The following is a 26,135-nucleotide window of genomic DNA, read 5'->3' on the forward strand; positions in this document are numbered from 1 at the left end:
ATCACTAGAACATACACAGTTAAGTTGTTAAACTTGGTTTACAGATGAGGTAAGTGAAAAACAATGGGCAATGGCTAGATGGTTTGCCCATAGTTGCAGACCCAGGCTCTGAAGGTAGACATGAAACTTGAATTCAGACTTCAAGGTTCCTAGTCATAATTGCTAAACATAGCTACTGGCATTTAATATTCCCAACTGCCCTATAATGTAGAGGCTATTGTTGTCTTGCTTTAACAGGTAAGGAAATTGAGATAAAGGAGCTAAGTAACTCTCCAAGATCCCACAGCAGAAAATTGAGGGACCAGAATCCAAACAAAAGCAATAGGGCTCCAGATTCCTTGGTGCACCACCAGGAAATTTCCCTGTGTCACAGAATTTTCCATTGTTCTTCTGCTGGGCTTAAGCCAGCTTCTAAATGATATACACACTCCTCACTTGTTTTAACGAAATAATTGCACTAACAAGTAACAAATTGGAATGATCAGTGTTTCACTATTTTTTTTCTTCAACAGGGCTTCAGAGTTGACAGAGAAAGTGCAATGTTCTTCACCCTGTCCTCTCTCCTGACTCTGACTGGTTTCCTGATCCATTTAAATGTTATGTTGCATAACTTTATTATAAACATTCAACTTCCTGATTCTCTTGTCCTTTCTTTGCACCTTCCTTGCAACTTTTCCCCAACTTGAAAAAAAATTCATCTTCTACTTCTTTTGCAGTTAGTTATACCCTGGCCACAAAGAGGTGAGGGGGAATAAGTCCACCCTGTGATTGGCTCCACCACAAACTCTTGACCTCCAGTGTCAACTGGGACATTAACACCACTCATGATCCCTGTCAGAAGGACAACTCCTGCTCCCATTTCCCCACAGTTGCTATTCCAAAGCCTCATTATTTTCCTATTTTCCTGGGGCACCTTTTCACTCCTCTATAACTCTCAAAGGATGAACTTTCCTTGCACTTGACTGAGGAAATTGAACCATCAAATATGAACTCTTTAACTCTGTCTCCAAGTATAGTAATATACCTATTATCTGCTTCATCTCATACCACCTCACTTCTACTTTTTGAACAAAAGCTGTTTTTCTTCCCCCGTTTCCAGTTACTCTTCCAAGTGTGCTTGTTACCCCAGCCCCTCTTATCTCCTTTGAGGTCGCTTACATCATTGATCTCAAAGCCTTCCATAGCTTTAAAATCTCCTCCATTGCTTTTCCATTCAGTGCATACACTCGCTAAAAACATTTTAAAAATATCTTCCTCAATTTGTGTCTGACTCCCTCTCTCTCTCAGGCTTACTCTTCACTAACATCTTGAAAGAATACATGCTCACTGTCTCCTCATCTTTGTCTCTGAAATGAGAGCCATTTGTCTACTACCTAAAAAATGACTTTGAAAGACTTGCAAAATTAAAATCAATGCAGTAGTTGCTTGGGACTAATACAGAGGAAGGATATTGGGGAGAGGAGCAGCAATGGAAATGATCTCTACCTTGATTATTTCAGTGGTTTCACCTCTGTCAAAGCCCAATGAATTGTATATTTTAAGAGGGTGCCATTTGTTGCACATAAATTATATCTCAATGAAGTTGATTAAAAAATAAACTCAATGTGACAAGAGTTCTAACATTAAAAAAAAAAGAACAAGAAATTAAGGAAAAGGAAGTGGATTAGAGTTACCAAAAGGTGAAATAAGATAAATTATGCAATTGAAATATGAATTTCTTCTCAACCAAGTCAAAAAGGAAATAATACTGGTTTAGAGACAGTGCTTCTTGGTATAGTAATTCAATAAGTAATATATGACTGGGTCTTTACAGTTGAGATTTGGGTTAACAGCTTTGAAAAATACAGAAATATTATTTAATTGCATATTACATATATCATCTTCTATTTTCAAAATGAACATGTAACATTACATTATTATCCAATGAAAGCATTTCTATAGCTACTGTTATAACTGGGATTGGTTTTGTTTCTTTCTGACAACATAATGCACCATAGGAATAGATAAGCATTGAAGAAAAATCCCCTTCCACGTTCCAGATACCTTATATACGTAATCTCAGTTGATCTAACCTGCACAATAAAAGCTTATTAAATGAAATGAGAGTACTTACTTGAAGGGATTACATAACACAGATAATACATAGTAGAACCAGAATCAGTTGTAGAATCTTTCAGTCTTGAAAATCCTTCCTCTATGCCATGCATATCCACTGATCTAAAGGAGTGGATTGTCCACATGCCCATCAGATAATTGCTCCCAGATGTCAGTTGTTTGAAGAAGTCACTGACAAAGGCTGGGTCTCGGGAATTTAGTTCTTACATTCACGGATGCATGCATGGAGTAGCAATAGTGTATGAGACTGGGGGAAAAAAATAAATGTGCTTTTACCACTAAGAAAAGCAGGAGTCAGAGTTGCCCTGACCTGAGAGGCCAACTTGGATTCTGTCCTAGTCCTCCCTCCATAATGGCAGGAATCAGGGGAGGACCTACAATAAGGGGGAAAAAAATGTTATTAGTCTTGATTCTGCTGAAGCCTTCAGGCAGTTATTGGTTGGATGTTCTGCACCATAAAATATGCAAGAGACAGGGATGACAAAAAAAAAAAAAGGACCTTGACCAAAAAGCATCTGATTCTTAATAAAAACTGCATTTTTATAGGTGAACAGAAAATGTGTTAGCTACAAAATTCACCCTCAAAATCTCAATTAATTATCTTGTTGAGTGCAGTTACTTAGCACTATCCATTTAGACAATGGAAAGGTTTCAATTTTAGTTTTAGCTGAGCCGATTTAGAACTGCTCTCTCTGACAGCAATGAGCAACTAGCTCAGCTGTTCCCTGTGTAACCTCAAAATTGTAGATATCATATTAGCATAAAACAAACTGAGAGAATTCCTCGAGTTCTCTCATTTTCTCACAACCCATATCCAATATATCATGAATTCCAGCAGCTCTATCTCCAAAATACATCCCAAAACCCACTATTTCTCCACACTCCACTGCCTACACTCCTCAGTAACCACTGAGCTAGTCTCTCTGCCTCCACCCTTACCCCACTACACTACACTGCCACACTGCAGCCAGGGGGGAGTCTTTTGAAACACAAGCCCCTATACATCCTTTTTCTACTTGAATGCTTTTCAAGCCTTCCTGTTTGATTCAGATTGAAAACAAAAGTCTCTATAATAGACTGATAGGGCCCTACCTACACATGCACACTCTTGTGTACACACAGATCTGACCTCACTGTCTACTATTCTCTTCTTCACCCCAAAACTCTTATTGCAACACCAGCAACGCTCCAGGTATCCTCCTGCCTTGATATCTTGCACCAGCTCTTCCCTCGTCCTGGAATCCTCTTTCCACAGATATCCTAAGACTCACCCTCTCAGTTCAAGCTTTGCTCCAACGTTCATTTTTAGAGAGAGCTTTGCTAACCATCCTATTTGAAATCACACTGTTTTTCCCCTTGACATCCCCTTTTCACCTGACACGTTGTGTATTTCAATTGTTTTTTTGTTTGTTTGTTTGTTTGTTTTTAATTTGGTCAATCTTACTCCTCAAAATAGTATGTAATTTCTGTGAAACTTTGCTTTGTTCATGGTTGTGCCCCAGTGCCTAGAAAGGTGTCTAGAATGTGTGAAAATTTTGTTCTTTTTTTATTTTTTATTTGCTCTAATTAGTTATACCTGGTAGAATGTTTTTTGACATATTATACATATTCAGATGTGAAAATTTAAGCAAGCATATGTTGAGTGAACACTACTATATGACTGGGTGAATGAAATCATGATATCAATGCAGAAAAGAATGTATATCTTCTTTTCAGCTATTGCTGAAATATGTAACCTACTTCCTCTAATACTATTGCCAACTTGTTTAATATAAATTTAAAATGAATGAGAAACTAGGGCAAAAGTCTGCTTTATGTGGCTGAGTAGTGGAATTTTGTGTATCATAAAGTGATTCCTGCCCTCCCTGATTTAACAATGTTAGTATTATGCAGATTTTCAAAAAGCATTCACTAGTCTGTGATTTACATAGATATGCTTAGCCCATAATTACTTCCTGACATGAAATTAAAAATGGATGGGAGATTGATGAAAATCATCCTTTAGTTTGTTTTCAATGAAAACTACAGGTATGGAAAACATACATAAGAAATAGGTGGGTCTAAATCCTACTTAGGCTCCTGCAAAATATTAGATTAAGTTATCTAATCTCAACATTTCAAAAGAAAAATGAGTTTCCATTGGATAGCCACCAGCAGAACAACCATTCAGCAATGAGGTAGGTAGAGGGGCAAAAAGGATGATAGAACAATTTCAAATGCATGGGACCTGTCTGTGAACTAATGTCTCTCACTGGTAACAGCAACATGGAGTTGTCTGTACAACTAAGATGTCCATGTCAAGTTCAAATGAACAAAAAGTAGTGATAGCCAAGACAGAGAGAGGTAGACCACTGTAATGTCTTCTAAGATTTGGAGTTGGGGGTAGGGGGAGTTGTGATACAGCCATGATTGAGGAGAAGAAAGGAGATGTAGGCATGGAGCCAGGTAGATCCAATGACACTGCTAGAAAACAAAAATGATCTACTCTTTTGTGAGTGCAACTACTCATTTAGACAAACCTTGCATCTTCAACAATAAAATCTCATGACTATTGAGAGTCCCCCCCACCCCGCCCCTGGCTTAGGGATGCCCTGCTTTTTCATATTACATCAGAAAAGAAATGCTCATTTTCTAGTTGCTCATACACACTAACACAACTGCTCTCATACTTTTAGGGGGAATCCTACTGAATCTATTGGGAACTGTTACTGAGGAGGTACATGATTCTTACAGCTAACACACTCCAGGATTCATAGTCAGCATTAGGTGGTTATTTGATTTGTCATCATAAGCAACTTACATGCACACTCTTATGTACACACGGATGGCAGAAGTCATACCTGAGCAACAACGATGTTCCACCATCATCCTCTGTCACTGTCCATCATGACCCAGCCTGGACACTGAACTGGAATTCACTAGTCCATTTTTCAGGAAGGATAAATTATTAAAACAATTTAACCCCACTTGCAAATTTAAAAAGAGCATTGAATGATATAACATTCATGTAACTATCTCCTAAAATTAAGGGTTTTGAAGGTTGATGAAATTTTTTTTTTGGGGGGGGGGTCTTTTTCTCTTTTTTTTTCATTTATTTTTGGTGGAATATTCTAATTAAAAAATCAATCTAAATCTCTCTCTTTCTTCTTCTCTCTTTCTAAATCTTTATCCAGACCACAAGATAAGATGACATATACATGGGACAATAAGACTGATTTCTACTTTACTATGACCCTGTAAAACTGGCTTAGGGAAAAAAAAAACAAAACAAACAACACCTCCCAAAAATGATCAGCATGCGATGAATTACTGTTTAAAATATCAGTCACAGACTTGAAAAAATAGGTTCCCTCTATTAACAATTTATGCATATAATCTGACTCAGTAATACTGCTGGTTAAAAGAAATCTACAGAAATACTGTAGATGAGAACAATCGCATTTGGAGTGGACCTAGGTCTAGAAGCTCATTATTAGCCAAACTCTTGGTTAGACAGATGTTGCTCTAAGACTTTTGAGAGACTGCTATCTGATGATGTCATCTCCAGATGATAAATAAGCTTAACCAGGCATTTTTCCTGCTTGATTTATAAACAAGCTCTCATGGAGAGAGACCAATATATTTATAAAAATCCAAACCATATTTTCTATGGATCATGCTGTGGTAGGATCATTGTAAATCCAAAATTTCCTTATATTTATGTACAATCCTCTGGATTATTGAGGATTATAAACCCAAAATGTTATCAAGTTTACTTTCTGCAGCTACCCCCACCTTATGGTAGTCTTTTCTTTTCCCACTTAGAAGCAAGAAAACAAAAATATATTTTAAATTCAGAGTATAGAGTAGAAAAATTCTAATAAAATCTAAAAAATGATCTAATAAAATCTGATGACCAACATTACTATTACCAATAAGAGCCAAATATATTTCCTATCTAAACCTAAGGGGAAAAAACTGTATCTAGTATATTACTTGGGGAAATTGAGGTAGTTGAAATAAATTATCTCATGAGAAATGCTTGTGGTACCAGATAGAATATGTTTAACATTTTAGCTCTAATAGCCACCAACTATGTGACACTAAGTACTATGCTCTTCCATATTCCATTTTCTCATTTATAAAACCAGGAAACTAAAAACACGTAGCATCACATTGGTTGCTTTTCCTTGCTCCTAGAATGCCTCTACTGTTCAATATATGTCTGATGCCAATACTGTGTTTCAATAACCATCCGTAGTGATGAAGAATGCTAATCATCTACCCATGTCCATTCCCATGATCCTCAGTTTTAGAACCCCTCATTTTAAGCCTTATGAATATTAGCCAACATCCCTTGCAACTATGAGAAAATTATGGCAAATAGGAACTTAAAAGAAATGCTCTTCTGTATGTGACTGCCAGGACATGCCTTCAAAGGAAGAAGCCAGGTTACAAAAGATCCTTGCAGACAAGGAACATGGGAAGACTGGCTTCCTCCCAGGCTTTCCATTCAAGAGTGTGCATTAACTTTCAACATGCTCTCAAAGCTGAGGCCCCAGATCTGAAGGTTCAGTAAGTCTGGAATAGGATCTATAAATGTGAATTTGAGAAAACAGTTCCCAGGTAATTCTAATTTGCACACATAATTTAAGAACCACTGCTGTAAGGTTTCATAAAGTCTCATACACCTAGAATATGAAGAGTAAGAGAACACTGATCCAAAAGTCTGTTGGAAACAGCACTCAGGCTATCCCTAAAAGAGCCAAACAAGCCCTAAACATAGCATGTGGCACAAAAGCTTATTTGTTCTTTCTACACATGGAGCTATTTCCTTTTATTGTTTTTCATTTTCAATAACTATCACAAAAAAGATATGGACAACTTTTTCTTTTCTATTATTTCCCATTCCTAAAGTCGCTAGTGATATATTCTGTGGGCTAGTCAGCTTTCTGTCACTGTGATAAATATCTGAGAGAAACAACTTGGAGAAGGAAAGGTTTATTTTGGCTCACAGTTTGGGAGGATTCAGCTCATGGTCAGTGGGCTCCAATGCTGTGGACCTGAGGAGAGGTAGAACATCACAGCAGAAGGGCATGGCAGAGGAAAGCGACTCAGCAGCTGGGGAGCAGAGAGAGAGGGGAAGGGTCTGGAGAGAACACAATCCCTTCCAGGACATGCCCTCAGTGACCTACTTCCTTCAACTAGGTCCCACCCCCTCCCAGTGGTCCATTTAGGCTTCAATGGATTAATCCACTGATCACATTGGAGCTCTCATTATCCAATCACTTCCCAAAAACCTCATTCTAAACACATGAGACTTTGGGGGACATTCCAGATCCCAACCATAACATTTTAGATTTCCCCTAATTGCATTTGTATCCATGTTTATCTGCCCAAGTAGGATAAAGTAGACATCAGTGAGTGAAATAAGTCTTGATAAGCCCTCTGCCACCTCTTGAATACATTCTCCAGATTGAATGCACATCTCTACATACAGCCACCTCCATACCTTTTAATGTAGTCATCCATCATAGATATCATTCTTCTAGAACAGTATTCCTCAACCAGGTGTGGTTTTCCCAGAGATCATTTGGCAATGTCTGGACATATTTCACCTTCACAGCTGAGTGTGCTATTGGTATCCAGTGAGCAGAGATCAGGGTTGCTTCTGAACATGCTGCAATGCACAGGCAGACCCCCACAACAGAGATTTACCTAGTCCATAATGTCACCAATATAGAGTCAGAGACACTCAGATACAAAGAGTGTTGAAGGAATCTCTTTCTCTACAGATGTGTGGTTAAAATGCCCAAAACATACATTTTCTGAGAAGCATCTCACATCTAGCTTAAAATAATCTCCCTGAAGACAGATATCATGTTTGTCATGTTCACTCCTATGTCTGCCCTTAGGGATTCAATTTTAACTTGTATAAGACAGTACAGTGATATATCAAGAAACAAGGGCTCTACAGTCAGACCTCCTGAGCTGAACCTCAGCTCCAGGCTTTACTGTGGGTAACTTATGCCATCTCTGAGCCTGTCATCCTTAACTGTAGAATATAAGAAATACTGAAGAGATTCTTCTTGTAGTTATAAAGATTAAATGGATAATATGTGTAAAGTTCTTAAAACAGAAACCTGATACACAGGTGGTTAATAAGATAATGGTATTTTAAAAAAATTAATTAATTGGATGATTGATTTCGGTGAAATTTCATTAAGGTAGAAAATCGTTTTCTTTTCCTTCTTTTAATGTACACATCCTTTTCCTCCATCCCTTCTTTAATCATAGCCCAATAACTACCAGGATATAACTTTATTTTTTTATGTGTGGACACAGATGACAGGTATATAGACATCTTTGTGTAACTGGTTTAATATCCCCCCTCCCTCCAAATACCTTTTTCTCCCTGGCTTCTTCCTGGAAACAATTTTTCCATAAACCTAAAAATATCCCATCTTCCCACATATGACAGAACCATAGAGAATAGATCTCACATACATCTCACTTCCTTTAATAATTAGGTTATAAGTCATTTGTGCAATGTTGATAATCACAAGGAAAAATGAACGCCACAAATTTTTGCAACATTTTTCTCAGTGACATTACACTAGGGGGGCTAGATAAAATGGCAATATTTCCTGTCTTTACCTCCTAAACAATGCCTCCTTGCCCTCTGAAAACTACCTTTTCTACTTTGTTCCCACAAAGGCTCCCATTTTAACTATCTATGCTCATTCTCTCTCAATTCCTCCTATAGTTCTAGCCTTCCCATTAGTAGGATATAAACTTACTAATGGGGCCTGTATAACTGCCAAGTGCTGAGTGCCCTCATGTCAGGCACTTGGGTGAGCATTTCACTCCCATTGTCTCTTTTCAGTTTCCCAACAGAATTACAAGATATATACTGTTAGCCCTTTTTATATAAGAGACTCCAATTAAGAAACTTGCCTGTAATTACTGGGAGAATCCAAACTCCAGCCCCAATCTGCTAAATCCCAATGCTATTTCTACTAACTTTCTCTGCCCAGCCTGTGCTTACTCCTCCACAGCCTTCCGGAGAACACATCATTTAACAGAATCCTTACACTGTCAGTTGACTATTTCACTCTCTCATTGTTCATATTGCCTCTCCCTAGGGAAGGGAAGGTAAAAGGATTGCCTGCACCATGAGCACCTCTTACATTCCCACAGAGGCCTTTCTGAAGGAATGGTTCATTGTCTAATGAAGTACTGAAAAGGAAAAACACTAAGACCACTCTCCCATTCAGACAATGCGATACTGTTTCAGATGATTTTTTTTTCTTATCTGAAATGCTGAGACACTGATGCATTAATTCTAGGCATGTGTGGAGATAACCTAACTTTCAGCCTGACTTGCCATTTAAAAGATTTACATTTCATCAGAGAGACACATATAATAAATTTGCAATATTAAAAAAGAGAAGAAGAACTCCGTATTTCTTCATTTTCTCTCACTGGTATGACAGGATTGTGTAGTATGAACTTTCAGGGAAAGGGAGGAAGTACAAAGCTTCACTCTGGGCAGTCCTCCTCCTGTACCTGGAATTCTGCAGAGGAGAGCAGAAGAAAGTAAGAGAGAAAGATGCAGAAAGCAAACAGAGAAACTTCCAGAAGAAGTAAGAGCAGGGTCCTACCACATGATCCTTTCTGACAAGCAAACAAAAACTTTGAGGTTTTCTTTGATCCACTTTTAATCCTTTATCACCCATATCAAGGCATTCTTGAAAAATCTACTGATTTTCCTTCAAAATGCATCTTATATCACCCATGCTTTGAATGTTTACTGAATGCTCTGGACAAGGAACTTGCTGTGTATATGTGTGCATTTCTGTGTGTCTGTGTGTGTGTGTGTGTGTGTGTTATACATTACTTTGTGAGCTTCCCAGGATATACAGATACAGATGATTAATAGATAGATAGATAGATAGACAGATGAGAGAGAGAGAGAGAGAGAGAGAGAGAGGGAGAGAGAGATGAGATGAGATAGAGTTCTAGTACGGATATTGGAGAGCTAACTAAGGTTAATCAGAAAAATCAGTAATTTTCCCTTTCTCTACCACTCAAAATCCTACATCTAAATGAACTTATTTATTCTGCCTAGGCTGTTCTCTTTGATCTTTTTAATTAGGCTGAATTTTTCCGATTTATCAGTTCACTATTAAATATAGCTGCACAATATATACTTGTGAATGAATAGAGGAATAGTTTTCTATGGTGCTCAGAAATATGATAAGCAATATTTTTCAATTCCAAGTGAACAGCACATATGGATAGTGATTGGTTCCAGGCATCTGCCAGTTCCTCCCCAAATTAAACCTAATCAGAAAACAGCAGCATCTCACAGACCCAGCAAGTTTCCATCCTGCCATCTGGTCTGATAAGGAAGTCAAGAAACATTAGTAGGTGGCAGTGGCTGAGGACAAGCAGTTCTATTCGTACTTCTGATATCTTATTCTATTCCGTATGTTCGACTGTATTTATCCATCTGAACATAGAGGCCTTCTAGGAATATTTGACTCTTCAGAAAATAATTTTTTTCCTACAAGTTCTATCTGCAGAAATATTAACATATCTTAACCAAACATTGTGATTCGTCTTCATGATATCTGACATCAAAACCCATAAGAATCATTTTGACCCAAGTAATATCAATCTTTATGGTATGATCCTGTTTGTAACATATCATGGTTACCCAGAGATTTCTTTTCCTCTGGACTGTAACCAGATGCAAAAGTTTGGCTACATTTTTATGCCAATTGCCATCTAAGCAATTCACTCACACATACATACATTGAAGGCCTATTCGCTAATCCTCAGGAAAGTTGAGCTAAACAGGCATGGCAGTCTTCATCAAACAGGAAAACAGATCCTGATCAAGTAAATTATGAACAAAAAGAACTGAAAGTCTTCTAACAAAGATGATGAAATATCTGGTATCATCATCATGTTTCTAGAAAAAGTTCCCAATGCAATCTGAAACCCTCCCAAGCTCAAATCTTTTAATGGTTCCCTCTGCCTAAAGGATTAAGTCCAGACTCCAGAACATGACATACAGACACCTCATGATCTGGCTCCTCCACATAATTCCACCCTCATTTCCCACCCTAGCCCTCCTCAATACCATGCAAAAACTCTACCTTTTTAGATTACAAATATGTGGACAAAACAGTCCTCTAAAAAGTCCAAAGAACTAGAAGGAAAAATATTCAGAAAAGGAAAAAAATAATTAATCCTAAGTCAGAAGGAAAGTAAACAGCACAAAAAGAAAAAGCAAGCCTTTATTCTATTATCAGATGATATGCCCTTGCTTTAAACACCACAACCATAGCTAAAAGGCAACTGAACTGAAAGCCTCTTCTGCAAAATCCTTCCAGGAAGAATAAGGGAAGAAGGATCATAGCCAGAATGATCTCCCTTCTCTCTACCGCACAAGAAGCATATCTAGCTGCACACCAGGCAATCTATCCCACACATTATTCAGCACAAACATACCACAACCATGAACACCCTGCACTGGCCAAACTGCTCTACTCTGTAGGCTTGTTTGCTTTTCATTTAAGATTTTCCCTGAGCTTCTATTAGCCTCTTTAATATATAGATTCTTAAACCTCAGGGCATTTGATAAATTGTGGATTGTATAACAAAACCCATTATCGTTCATCACTGAATCCACCATCAGCCCAGGCCAGCCACCAGGGGATGGAGATTTGCTGAAGCACACTCCATTACACCAGTGTCTCAGTGGACACCTCAAGGCTGGATATTTCTATAAGCTCCTTCATTAACTTAATTTGGACTGCTCAGTCCTCCTTCTCTTCTGTTGTTAACACATCCCTCCAGTCTATCATTCCACCCGCTGTGTAAATAATCCTTATTTTCAACAGCTCTTATCCTTTAAACAAACCCTTGATTCCTACCCTGTACTTCTGCCCACATTCTCCTCCTTCTATAGACCTGCTGTCACACACCCTCAGAGCCAGAGAGCAGGATGGGCACTTTCCCAGCTCCCACCACTACTGCTTCTTCATCTTTTGTAATTCATATCACTTACTGATCCTCTTCCCCATCTAGGCCAATGGATGATACCCTCACACTTCTTGAATGAATCCAAAGTCTGGCTTACAGCTTTCCTGTCAACATTCTCAAAGATTTCCCCTCCAAATTAGAGATTTGTTCTAATATGACCTCACAGTTACTTTATTTCTGCTCACTCCATTATTTTATCTTCAGACCCTTCATCCTTTCCACTTTGCAATCACAGAATTAAAACTCCTCCAAATCGCCCTGAAATCTGAAACCCTCCTCTTTACTGTTGACAGACCATCTTTCCACCTCATCCACTTCATCTTTCACCCATACCTTGTATTCTTATGGTTCTATATTCCAACCCTCCCTATACATTGATGAATATCATTCTTATTATGAGTTCACTTGCCTTGCAGCTTCTCTGGATACCAGGGCTAATGATTCCAACAATGTCATCACTGAAGCTCTAGAGGTTTTACCCTCCTGACTGCTGGCTATTTGTGCTTGTCAATCCCCCAGGTTCAATCTCCCTACATCTGTTTTCTCTATTCTAATCCCTTGGTTCTTACAACTTGCAGGGAGGCACAAAAGAACGTTGCTATATTTTCTGACAGACACAAGCTACTAAACATCATATAGTTCTTGGCTATTGTATGAAAATATTTGTCCTCTTCTTATAGATTTAGCTCTCCCATGACCTAAAATTACTTGAAATGAGCTCTACATGAATATATTCCTAACTCTTCCCTTAACTATTCCACCAAAGAACTTGGTCTATAATCATTACATCCATTTCTTCACTCTATACTCATTCCTTAACAGAAACTCTTTTCTTACCATACAAATAGCATTTCTGGAGGTTCAATTTTATTATTCTTAAGTGCTCAAATCCCTTGACTTTAATGAATTCTTGATCTTCCCATAAGGCCTACTCCCAATACTGCAGACCTGAGTAACCCAAACCTGGCTCAGGCATTTCCCTGATACAGCAGAGGTGAGCTGGATATCATAACCTCAAGACAGGCACCACATGGCTTCAGACCACCCAGTCAACCCAGGCCCACCCAGCTACTCCCAGCTGTTGCCAGCCAATTAACAATACTCATGAGACTTTCCTTTCCTAATAGAGAATAAAGACAATTGATGGCCTTCCATTTAGTAAACCACCTCATTTCTCCTCCCAGGTACCATGTCCTCCAGAAGTTCAGCTCTATACTAGATTCAGTTCCCCATTTGGCAGTAAAAGTTTGCACTTCAATTCTCTTTAGGCAACACTTTCACCTACATCTTCCTGCAGAGTTCCCCAAAAGTAGTGATATCTGTGTTGTAACATTTCCTCTTTATATTTCAATATTGGTCAAAATTATTGCTCATGAATTTCATATCCCACATATTAATCCTCATCAAAAGGTTTTGGAAAACATTGAAAATGTGATGACCTGAACAGAATCCAGCATTTATATCTCCAGAGGAATTTCACCAGGTCTCTACCATGTTCTACATCCAATGTGATTTACTGGTCTAACAAAGATGAGTAAGATATGGTGTTTTCCTGCAAATCATCCAGCAAGAAAAAAGATGAACAGCAGAACAATGGATATGAGGAGTGAGAATATAAAGTATTCCAAGAGCACAGAGGAAGAAGATGACTAACACTCCTGGAGTAGGCAGGAAGTCTCTACTTAGATTCCTAAATAGATTATAATCTGACTCTCCTGTTACTATTTCTTCCTATGTGGGCCATTATTACATTTATAATCCAATCTAACCAGAGCATCTAATAACAACAGAACTCCTATTATTAACATATTTTTAAAAAGCTAAAATATATATGCTTAGATACATTAATCTACAGTGTTCTTATTGTAATAAAGTGAGACCTAATTTTGTTTTCAGTAAGAAACTACGCAGTATAATTGTTCCACAATTTGAGTGTATATACAGAATCTCATCACTGGAATAATGAGCTTTAGAAATCTGCATTACATGTGTGTGTGCTATACTTTCCAGGATGTAGGTACACATACATTTATACCACCACTATAAATTTTGTGTATCCTTCCTATTGTAGTCAGTCTAAACAAATAAAAAAACTAAAAAACTATATTTGGGGCATTTGTAGTAGTTCTTGTGCACAGCATCTCTTCTCTAGAACTCCCTCCTTTGTGTTGCACGTACTCCCATCCACAAGGCTGAAGCAGAAGATGTCATGTTCCTATCATTCGACACCACAGGGGCACTCCACACACAGAGATTATCACTTGACTCAAGCTATGGCAATCAATATATACTCTCTAGAGTTTGGGAATTGATAAAGGTCATTTTCTCTCTTGGGGTCTGCACAGCAATTGGCAGAACATGGGAACTTTTGGCAGCAATATTTCACCACAAAGATAAAAGGCATCCTGTCCAACAAAAGAGATTAAAGTAAAGCAGATGAAACGCTGACCAGCACATGAAATGGGATTCCCAAGTTCTTCAGTGTTCCAAGCCCCAGGTTTTCTTTAATACACCCCAATCTCTTCCTAGTGAATTTCCCTTTTTGCTGGAGCTTAAATGGACTTTTTATTACTTACTAATTTAAAAAGCTAACAAAATTCTGTATAAGCATTTATAATAGAACAAAGGGGTCACTTAGGCAGTACAGACATGCCTCCAAGAGACTGACTGCAGAAAATGAAACCCTCCCTGGTTGCAGCAGCCAATCAAAAATCCACAGTGAATCTGGAGTACAGAATCTATAGAGCTGTTTTACCTTAAACTTTGAAGTCATTCTTGACTCTTTGATCCATGCTTTCCTGACGTTTCTTTTTCCTGTCTCTCGTCCCTCACCAAGTCCCACCAATTCTACCCTTAAAGTACCTTTCATGTCTACACTATCCTTCCCATTTCAATTTTAATTACTTTAGTCCAACGTTTCTTAGCTTAATGAAACCCTGCTTCCAGTCTCCTCCTGTCTGCATATGTTGTATGTCTTTCCTAGGTAGATTATGAAAATTATCTCTGTCATATCTCAGGCTTTTAAACTCCCAATGGCTCTTACTGGTAACTGAATAAAATGTTAAAATTTAACCAGCATCAAGCTCTTCCACCAACTAGTTTCCATCTACCTTTCACACTTACATTTCACTACTCCCTTTGTGATCTCTGAATATATCATCAATGTAATTGTCATCATTATAATGAGTACTATGTCAGGCACTGTGCCTATAATCTTATATGCATAATTTCCTATAATATTCATAACCCAACTGCAATAATTATAAAAGGGGCTGCAAATTCTTTAACAATACTCCCTTTATCTGAACATAATACTACAAAAAAAGCTCAGGCCACATGGAGAGACCATACACATATGTCCCAGATGAGAGCCCCAATGAGATCCTATAACCCAAATGAGATGCTCCTCGGGCTCAGATCACTCAGGCTCCCGGCTATTCTGTCACCACAGTCAATGAGCTTCCCCAGATGATACCCCAACATGTGAAGCAGAGACAATCTTTCCCTGTTGTGTATTATTCAAACTCAACCCATAGAATCCAAAAGCAAAAACAATGGCTTTTATCGATGTTTTAGGATGGTTTCTTATTCACAATATTGATTGGAACCACTTTTAGAAGGAAGTTGGGTTCTGCCATTAAAAAAAAAAAGCCTAGAAACTTGTGAATTGGCTTTGGAACTAGACTGTGGGCAAAACACAGAAAAGTCTTGAGGGGATGTTAGCATAGCCTATGGACCTTGGGGGGGGGGGGGTTTTAAGGAGGGCTTGAAGGGACAGTAAGGTAAATGCTATTGAAATCTGAAGAAAGGATGATCTTTGTCATGTAGTAGAAGAAAGTTGGGCAACCCTAACCTTTATAGTACCAAGAAAAATAAGAACTATAACTACCAAACCATATTTTTTAGCTAAAGGCAGAACACTAAACATGCCCCCTGCTTCCCCTTAAGGACCATGAACTTTATAAAAGAGAAGAGATAAAAGAATAAATTGTCCAGTTTTCAAGCAAAATTTAGAGAAAATGTAAAAGAGCCAGGATTCACTGGATTAGAAATTAAAACTCCTCCTTCCTAGCTTCAACAGATGGCCAAAGATGATCAACACAAGAAACAATGTCAGGGGAAAAAAATAAAAAAACATATACAGGTCACTATCTGGAAAACATGGTCTGAAGATGCAGCCAAAAACATTATTATCTTAAGACCTAAGAAACTCTTAAAATGATACCCTATAACCTTTTCAAAATCACAAAACACTTTATAAAAATAATAATGGCATGCCTGATAAAGTCTCTCTGTTAAATAATGAGAATCTAAGAATCTTTATTCCACAAAGCCTCAAAATAGACAAAGGTTCATCTTAAAGAGATCTGTGGGTATAATTTTGCCTAATGGAGTTGATACATTCATCCATCACTTTATATATGTATGCTTTCTTAAAGTAAAAAAATCAATACAAACAACCATTAGACTTTGGAACCCCAGCTTTTTATTTTTAGGAAGCAAACTGAGGGTATTCAATTGCAACACAAACTCCTTTTATTTAATTATTATTGTTTAATTGTAAACACAAACTACTTTTCACTTGGAAAGAAAGAATGCCTTCCAAGACAAAACTGAGAGTCCAAAGGATGGGGGCAAATGCCAAGAAAACAACTCCCAGGGAGCAGTGCTGAGCCAGTATTAAGGAATCAGCAACATGTGGCCAGTTGGATTTCAGAACTTCAGTGGACCAATGACTACTTTATCTTCCCATTTTCTCCATTCATAAATAGAGAGAGCTATTTCAATAATTATATTCCAGTCTCACTGTTCTCTGATGGACTAGAGTGATGGGGTGGAAAGGAACATAGAGAAAAATAACTTGTTGATTTAGGTAATGGGTCACCAGGGTGAGATAAACCACATCTCAAAATCAAACCCAAGTCATTCTCACCTGCACCTGAACCTAAACTGGCTGAAAAGAGATCACAGATCTCAAGCTTTAGCTTGATGTTATTAATGGAATCAGACCCACTGGCAAGTATGAGTTGTATATGGGATACAAGTGATTTGTGAGCAGGGAACAGGCTGTTAATTTTACAACAGGTCTGCAAATTCTTTGATACTCCTCTCATCAAGAGCTGGGGTCTATTTTCTCTTCTGATGAGCCAATACTATGCTTAGTGATTCACTTCTAATCAACAGAATATAGTAGAAACAATGCTATGTGACTTCCTAAATTTAAGTCAAAACAGGACACATAGCTTCCACCTCGTTCTTCTGGGGCACTTCCTTTAGTAATCTGAATGAGTTTAAGAAATCCAACTCTCCTGAGGCTACCATGCTTTGAGCAGGCCCAGGTCACATATAAATGTTGGAGCCAGCAGCCTCAGCTAACATCCCAAAGACTAACAGCCAGAGAAAGGGAGTTCCAAATGATTCTGGCCACAGCTGTCAGGTTGCTATTAACCATCATGTCTCCCAAACTGAACTGAGACCCAGAAATCACTAAGCAGAGACAAGTTGCTCCCACCATGCCCTTCAAATTCCTGACCCACAGAAATTTTTCAGCATAACACAACATATGTCTCACACATTTTGGAACAGTTTGTTATGGCATTATGGTAAGCATAACAATATTGTAAAGGAAGAACTCATACTTCCAATTTTCAAACAAGAAAACCAGGACAAAGAGATGATGTTAAGTAATTAACCAAAGTCATAGAGAAGCAAAACAAATTATGAAACAGACCTATGTGATTCCAAAATTCAGGTTTATAACCATAATGCTACACTATTTTCCACAGGGATATCCTTACCTCTATGTCTTTTCTTATTAACATCTGCCCTACCATGGATTATATGTATGCATTATCTGATTCTCTAAGACCAAATCACCATTTTGGACCTAATTAACTTCTTTCTCCTCCATGAAGCCCAATCCCTGGACTCTAACTCTTAGCAATTTCTTCCTCTAGTTTTAGTTATTTTCTACAACTTCCAATTGACATTTAATGAATACTGATGACACTAATTCAAAATTAGTGAATCAGATGCTTTTCCTCTGTACATTCCCTGGCTGCCCTCCTGAGTTATGGTCCTAGACTAGATTCTGAAAATTCAGATTTCTACAGGATGAGGTAGGTAATAAATAACAGTAAAGTGGAAACCAGACACAAAAGAATATAAGTGGTCTGGATTAAGTTACACTAAGATGCAAATGCCATGTGTAAATGATATTGATTTTCTTCGTAGCCTATATCACCACCTGATATTTATTTGTTTATTGCCTCTCTCTTCTCAGTAGAATATAAGCTTCTTGAGGACAGGAATTTCTGCTTTGTTTGCTGTTGTATCATGAGAGCCTAGAACAATACCTGAGACTCTGTCAATAAATTTCTTTTGAAGGAACAAGTGAATGAAAAAACATTGCCAAACGGAAATGTGGGCCCAGTGTTATAAAAACTATTGATAAATAGTTCTCTGTGAAATCTCTCAATTTCTAAGTGTTGACAACTAATTAGGAACATTATAAGTCATTTTAGGGTTGGGCAAACAAAACTTGTCTGCATTCAACATGAAGGTTGCATTTGCAATCTCTGTACTAGAGGGATCTTAGAATTTTATGGCTCTAATTATTTAAAATAGTGTTTTGCAAAGTTTAGGTAGTTTGATAAGTAATGATGGCAATGATAATGCCTCGAAGATTCACATTTAGGGCACTGCCACAACTCTGCTCTGCATTATTAATATGCTACCAATGTTCTTTTCTCAGGCCTCAAAGAAAATTGGTTCACCTTCTGGTCTGAAATGAACACCTGGACTTCACACGACCATCCCATATCCAAGATTTTAAAGCTCAACTTCCTCTCCTTTGCTGTCAAGGGTTGAAAAATGCCATTCCCGTGTGCTCCCAGTAATGAAGGGGAAAGGCAGTAAAAAGAAAATAGATTGAATTTCAAAGGGGTGACAGAAAAAGAGAGTCAAGTTTCAAACTGTATTTTCACAGTTGATAAACAAGAGCTCCTAATGGCAATTTTGTTTTCTTCTTTACTGATTTTAGTATTTTTAGATTATATAATCTAAAATATTATTTCAGTTGACCTTTTGATGTTTTCCGGTAGTATGTTTTATCTTTTCTACACACAAATTATTAAGCAGAAAATTTTAAATGTTTACTAATTGCTTAGAGATTCTCAACTCCAAAGAGAAGTCACATCTAAATAATTAGAGTGTGTCTGGTTTTAAAAATGGGTCACTTAGCAACAAGCATAACTGTGTAGGGCTGATGGCACTTTTAAGATACTTTAAAGGAAATATACTAGAAAAAGCATTTCCAGTATACCTCATGCTAGCTGACCCACAGCAAGTCAATCATCAACTTTTGAACACGCAAAAGGAAATGAGGTGTCTTCATGTTCCTTTTCTGTTTTTATGGTTCAATGAGTACATCTTTGAAATGGCCATAGACGACATCAACAAACATCAGAGGAATTCAACATTCCAATGATTATAAGCCCACAAGGGTAAAACGCCTCCCAGCCGCCCTCTATAGTCTGTATTTAGGATATTATTTTAATGATTATACAGATGAATTCACTCTATGTAGTTCTTCAATAATGGCATTAATTTTTTATGAAGCAGATTTTATTTTTTTAAACAGGTTCCACTGTGATTTAAATTAAAAGTAACAGTGAGAAAAATTTCTTTATCCAAAACTATTTTTCAAAATTGAGGTTACTGTAGAGCTATGAACTTTCTACAGATCAAAAATATAGATTTCTATTCTCCTATTCTGTTATGTTCAAGCAACATTGAACATGATGGCTGTGGGATAGGAGAATCACAAGCTAAGCTCTCTTACAGACATGCAGGAGAAATGGTGAAACAGAGTTCCTAGGGCACAGGAGGGACAGCACAAAATTAGAGATCAAACCAACAAATTTGGCTTATGACTCTATCACTTTCTAAATTTTGACCCTGGGCAAGTTACTTAATCTCTTTAAACTTTAATTTACTCATTTGGAAAAAAGAAAATCATAATAGCTTGCTTTATGGTTCATAAGAAAATAAAACACATGCATATTTATTATGTAAACCACTGAAATGAGAAAGCAATAGTTAATCTGGCACAGCCTGGTCCAGCAAAACACACTGTAATAGTATGTGAAAAGTGCCCAGAACACCATGGTATCACAAATGATAATGATCAAAGAAAATCCAATCGATCCTGATCATAAATTTACGGCAGACAATGCTCCCTGTATCTCATCCTTCCTAAGAAAATAAAATGAAATAAAAATAAGCCGTAGGGGCTGAGGTTGTGGCTCAGCAGTAGAGAGCTTGCCAGGCACACACAAGGCGCTGGGTTTGATCCTCAGCACCACATAAGTAAGTGTATGTATATATATATATATTTTAAAAGCTGTCGAAGGACATCTATCTATAATATAACATCACTTATATCAAAATGTAAAGCAGGATATGTATTATAAGTGGACATATACATACTGTACGGAACCATGCATGGAAATGACAAATGGCACATTCATGGCAATGTCATCTCTAAGGGGGGCAAGGGAATAAGATCAGAGAGGGCTACAAGAGGGCTTCAGCTCTATTCAATTAAATAAGTTGAAGCAAAGTTAGCAAAATATTCATATTCTATTGATCAGGCTAGTAAGTGTATGGAGCTTATTATGATATTTGCCACATTTTCAGTACATTTGGGATATTTCACCATAGAAAGAAGCAGTTTTCCCAGCCCACAGAAGCAGAAACAGGCAATTTCCTAGAGAAGACAATAGCTGTTTTAGAAATACCCCGGGGTGGGGTGGGGGCAGGGGAGATGAAGAGGGATGATGAGGTAGGTAGGCAGAGGTGGTTAAAGGAATAAAAGGGCTGGGTAGAAAAGAAGCTTTTCTTCGACTCTGAAACCAAGAAGATACTTTGCCCCAAAGAATTAAAGAATTCAACTACATAAGATGTGGACAGGTTATAAGTGATTCATTATTAATCCAGAAATCATTATCCCAAAACAGCATTAGGTTGAAAATACTTACTACAACCCCACTCTTGGTGGTGGTTTCTCTGAATGTGAAGTTGCAAATCGCCCAGGCTAAATAATATGTGGACATGAGAGGTGTCTGTGAAAAGTGATCCGTTACCCATCCATCTTCCTCAAACACGGAAGTTTCCACTGGCATATTGGATAGAGATAAATAGGTTGCTTGATGCTTAATGCTGATTTTGAAAGTGGCCTTGTAGATTGGCTCATCAAAACATGGAAATGCCTTTCTGGCATGTGTTGGTGAAAACTGAGTAACACCAAGGAACCTGGAAAAAAGAAAATGACATTCCAATTACATTTGTGGCTTAAGTTATGTCCACATTACATTCTTTTGCTGATACTATATTTTGCCAAATTGGAAAATACTTTTTTTCCTAATCCAAGAAATAGCATAAAAGCAAAATTCACATATAATATATTTCCCCAACAGTGAAAGTTCTTCAGGGACGTTTTTGTCTCAATTAGAGTAAATTCTCTAAATCCAGAGCAGTACATTTTAAATGAAATGTGTACACTTTATAAAAAACAACTCGTTGACATCATCTTGGCTAATATTGGGACATAATGACTCTGCCTTTTGGTGGGTTTTACCTTCCTCCCTGAAGCCTGGGACATAAAAGGTATAAGGAAACTCAAATCAAAAAGTTGTCCTCCAGTATATATGGAACATAGATCTTCACCAGGAAATATCTGTACCCTCAAATTTCAACAAGACATAGCCTGGTTTTGTTAAGAAAAAGGACTTTGAAATGTGTTCAATCTTGATTTGAATTCTGGCTCCTGAGTTCCTTAGCTATATCAGCTTGTGCAATTTCTAAACTTTAAGCAATTGTTCTTGCTTAAAAAGAAAATAAGCAGGTCTAACTGAAAAAGTATTGTAAAGCTCAGAGGGGAAGAAAAATGGGATAAACCACCTATCATTGTGGACAGGATGTAACAAGCAGGTGGTAACCAGAAGTCACTGATGCACAGTACTCAACCTCTCTTAGTAATAGACACTGATACTGAATAGTCCAGAGATCATTGATTTTCACCACAGCAGTCTCCCTTATCTGTGGTCTCACTTCTGCAGTTTCAGCTACACATGGTTAACTGTAGTCAAAAAATATTGCCATAGTACAATAAGAAATTATTTGAAAGAGCAAGAAAGGCCACTTTTATTAAAATATATTATTTTAATTGTTCTATTTTATTACTAGTTTTTGTTGATCTCTTACTATGTCTGATTTATAAATTAAATTTAATCATAGGTATCTACATTTAGGAAAAAATAGTATATATAGAATTCAGGACTATTAATGATTTCAGACATCTACTGAGGGTCTTGGAAGGTATCCCCCATGGATAAGGGGGACTACTGTACTGATAATATATATCATATTAATACATGTTAAAGTAAATACATAATTTCAAAGTGTGTACATGTATAAATTAATGCATCAATTTTGAGATCAAGCTATATCTCATTAAAACTCTTAAGTAAAAAAAGCCTCTATAGCCTTTCACAGTTTATAGTTAAAAATGAAGACACCCAACTTGGTTACTTTGAGAACAATGCTCTTCTAAATAAGAAAACATTCACGGCAAAAGATAATTCAACTTTTTAAATAATACTAGTTATAAAACTTGAAAGCAATTCCATATCAGACCCTTCATAAAACATGACTGAGTACTATAGCAATTTCTTTAAAAGGGTCTTCACTCCTTAAATAGTTAACTACTACTCCCCTCTCCACCATCCAGGGTATACATAGCCAATCTAACACGGTAAACTTTCCAATAAACCCAAAACTTGTCCTCAAAATTACTCTCAGCACGTAACTTCAGGCAAGTGTCATCAGTCAATACAGGTTGACTATGTTCTGGATCTAACTGGCTATCCCTGGTTCAAACCATGAGGTGTAGATACTTACACCATTTTTAAATTGTCAAGAGCTTACTATTTAAAGCTTAATTTTAAAATAGAAAAAAAAAGAAAACATCTTAAAGATAACTTGTACACTTATCGAGAGTCATCCTGGAAATAGCACTGGGTGCTATATACCAGCCCTTGTTAAGTCACTTAACTACCTGAGCTTGATTTTAACTAGTAGAAAGAAAATAGTTTCTAAGCCTTCCTCACAAAATTGTCAAAATGATAAAATGAGATAATATATGCGAAAGAAGTTTTAACTATAAATCTTTACACAAATATAAGATTAAAGATGAATGCAAGTTAAAAACAAATTGTCCCATTCTTGTAAAATTTCTTAAAAAAAAAAACTAGATCCAGTAGGTTAAGTGATTTGTCCAAAGACATAGAGGCAATTAGCACAAACTTGAATCTAGAACTCGCATGTTCTGTGTCTAATGAAAAGCTAATTACATTTCAAAAACAGTGAAATTAACTCTTAGCCATAATTTATAAATGATTTAATTCAACTGTAGGTAACAAAGGATCTTCTTTCCACATTTGCCAGAATCACAGTAATATTTTTTTCCAATTATTTTCTGCTGATAGCGATACCATTTTTGCTTAATGAAATGTCAGTACCTTTTAGTTAAAAAGCACCCATTTGCAATTTTGTCTTCCTGTGCTTTTATCTTACAGAACACTTGTGAATCTTATCTTTCAACATATTAATTAAAACATCTACTGATCTTGGTATTTCTCTCCTGGGGCTATTTAAAAAATACCCATGGAATTTTGTATATGAGGAAAAGGGTTCCCTTTTAACAGTCAAGTATCTGAGAACTCCAATTCCAACTGCTGAACAATTAGATATTGTCTGCTAGGTGTGAGTTTTTTACTACGCTAGTTACTTGACGGAATTTTTTTAAAGATCCAACCATCTTTGTCCTTAAAGTCCTCACAATCTAACTGAAAAAAAAACCTGAGTCTCTGTGTATACATAAATACATGAAAAGTCAACTAATAATATTAGGAAAGAGTTCTTTAAGAGTTCAACAGAGAGGTTATAATTAGAATATGTTAGACTTTAAGTAAAAATCAAAGATTTGACAGTAAGTAATTAATGGGTAGGAATTTATTAGATGTAGAAGATCTAAATACCTCTAGGCTAATGAGAAATTAATAAACCAAATATTTATGCAGAGGAAACATCACGCAGTCTCTTTTTGCCTTACTTACTAAGTAAATATGTTAGGGAAGGTAGCAATTTAAATCACTGATCCTCGGGGTTGAAAAGAACTATCAAGATTATCTAGTGACATTTTCTGCAATTAATATTCTTAATGAATTCATACACACACAGTATATATCTATGCACAGAGGGCTACCATATATTCTGATAATGTCTAAATGAGGAAATACCAATTTCACAGTCTGGCACCTGAGGACGATTGCAATTGAATTTCAATTCAGTATTTAGAAAAAATCAAAAGAAGTCCCTTGGTAAATAAAAGCAGTTGGACTAGATTACATTTTAAAGTCTTTTCCAAGCTCAAGATTTTATAGCTAGACAAAAATGAGAACTAAAATATTCCCTAAATTTGATGAGGTTCTTTTAAAATGTGAAATTACACTACTGATAAATAGATTTGTACTGCAAGTTCTATAATGCATTTGCTTCTCGTTCATTTCTGAGTGTTCAATACTGGAGAGAAAAGGTCAATTTACACGCTTCCTTCCTGCAAGAAGTTTATACTCTAATAAAGTAAATTAAGCCTACACTTAAACAGGTATTATACTAAAAGTCATGAAAAAGAAGGAAAATGCATGAACAAATTACATTCTCCTTAGGCAGGGTTCCTGTACCTTTGCACTACTGACATCTTAGGCTGGATAATCATGTGCTGATTGGGTGGAGGGGCAGACAGGATGTTGTCCTGTGCACTGTAGAATGCTTAGCAGTATCCCTGGGCTCTGCCACTAGATGCCGGTAGCATCCCCTCTCTACAGTTCAGATGACCAAAACTATGTATAGACACTGCAAATGTCTGCTGGGGGTAAAACTGCCCCACTTCAGAACCACTGGCCCAAAGAACTCAAAGAGGGGCCTATAAAGAAGGAAGGGTAAGAATTGGTCTGGAAACTTGGGTAGAAGTTTAAAGGTCAGAATGGATAGAGAAATGAGGGGGTCAGCGGTAGGTAGCACAGAAATAAACCTTTTTTTTCCCCCCCTGTGGTACTATAAATGAAACCTAGGAACGGCATACTATTACTGAGCTACAATCCCAGTCCGATTTTATTTAATTAATTAATTAATTAATTATTTTTGAGCCAGGGTCTCCCTAAATTGCCCAGGTAGGTCTCAAACTTGCAATCCTGCCTCAACCTCCCAAACTGCTAGGATTCCAGACATGTACCATAATGCCTGGCTTAGCAATAAATCTTTAAAATAGCTTTGATACACATATTAACTTAGTTCTCTGGCAGCTGTCTTGCAGATTCTGGTTATTTCAGATCTCAGTATCCATCTCTAACACCTCTCTCACCCTGATACACTCCTTTTTAACAAAGAGAGCCAGTTTCAAGCCAGTGCCCTCAACAGGTGACAGTGCCTGTATGATTTCAAAAATATAATTTCATCTCTACTGCATATATTTTATGATTGCCTTCAACTGGTCGAAGTGAGACTTCTTCAATGAATACTGTCATTAAAAAACATCAAAGAGGCCTTTAGAAAAGGTGGTTTAAAAACAAAATAATGATTTTTGGTGCCTGAGTGAATATGAGGTAAGTTTGAGGTATTAGCAGCACACCAGGTATAAGAAATAAAAAATTAAAAGTTGAAAACATTTTAATCAATAGTATGGGTGTAAAATATATGTATACGTATGTAAATACAACAAAAAGTAAAACAAAGCAGAAGATAATGGGGACAAGTATTTTGTTGTCTGCTTTTCTATTGCTTTCTTAACCAAAACTGTTTTTTTATCTTTGTATATATCCTGTTATTACAATAAAAAAAATACCTCTTCCAAAAGTGACACT

The 26,135-nt window shown here is 37.0% G+C and overlaps 1 protein-coding gene across 3 annotated transcripts in view; it reads right to left on the bottom strand.

Annotated features, from left to right (window-relative positions):
• Trhde (thyrotropin releasing hormone degrading enzyme) overlaps positions 1–26,135 on the bottom strand; it is a 370,936-nt gene that overhangs the window by 336,664 nt on the left and 8,137 nt on the right. For all 3 annotated transcript variants that reach the window (XM_048804974.1, XM_015482991.2, XM_048804973.1), the window contains exon 2: positions 21,192–21,465. In XM_048804974.1, the coding sequence (XP_048660931.1) occupies positions 21,192–21,465 (274 nt within the window). The remainder of the gene's footprint in view (positions 1–21,191; positions 21,466–26,135) is intronic.

This window comes from Marmota marmota, unplaced genomic scaffold (assembly GCF_001458135.2).
Source record: "Marmota marmota marmota unplaced genomic scaffold, marMar, whole genome shotgun sequence".
NCBI lineage: Eukaryota > Metazoa > Chordata > Mammalia > Rodentia > Sciuridae > Marmota > Marmota marmota.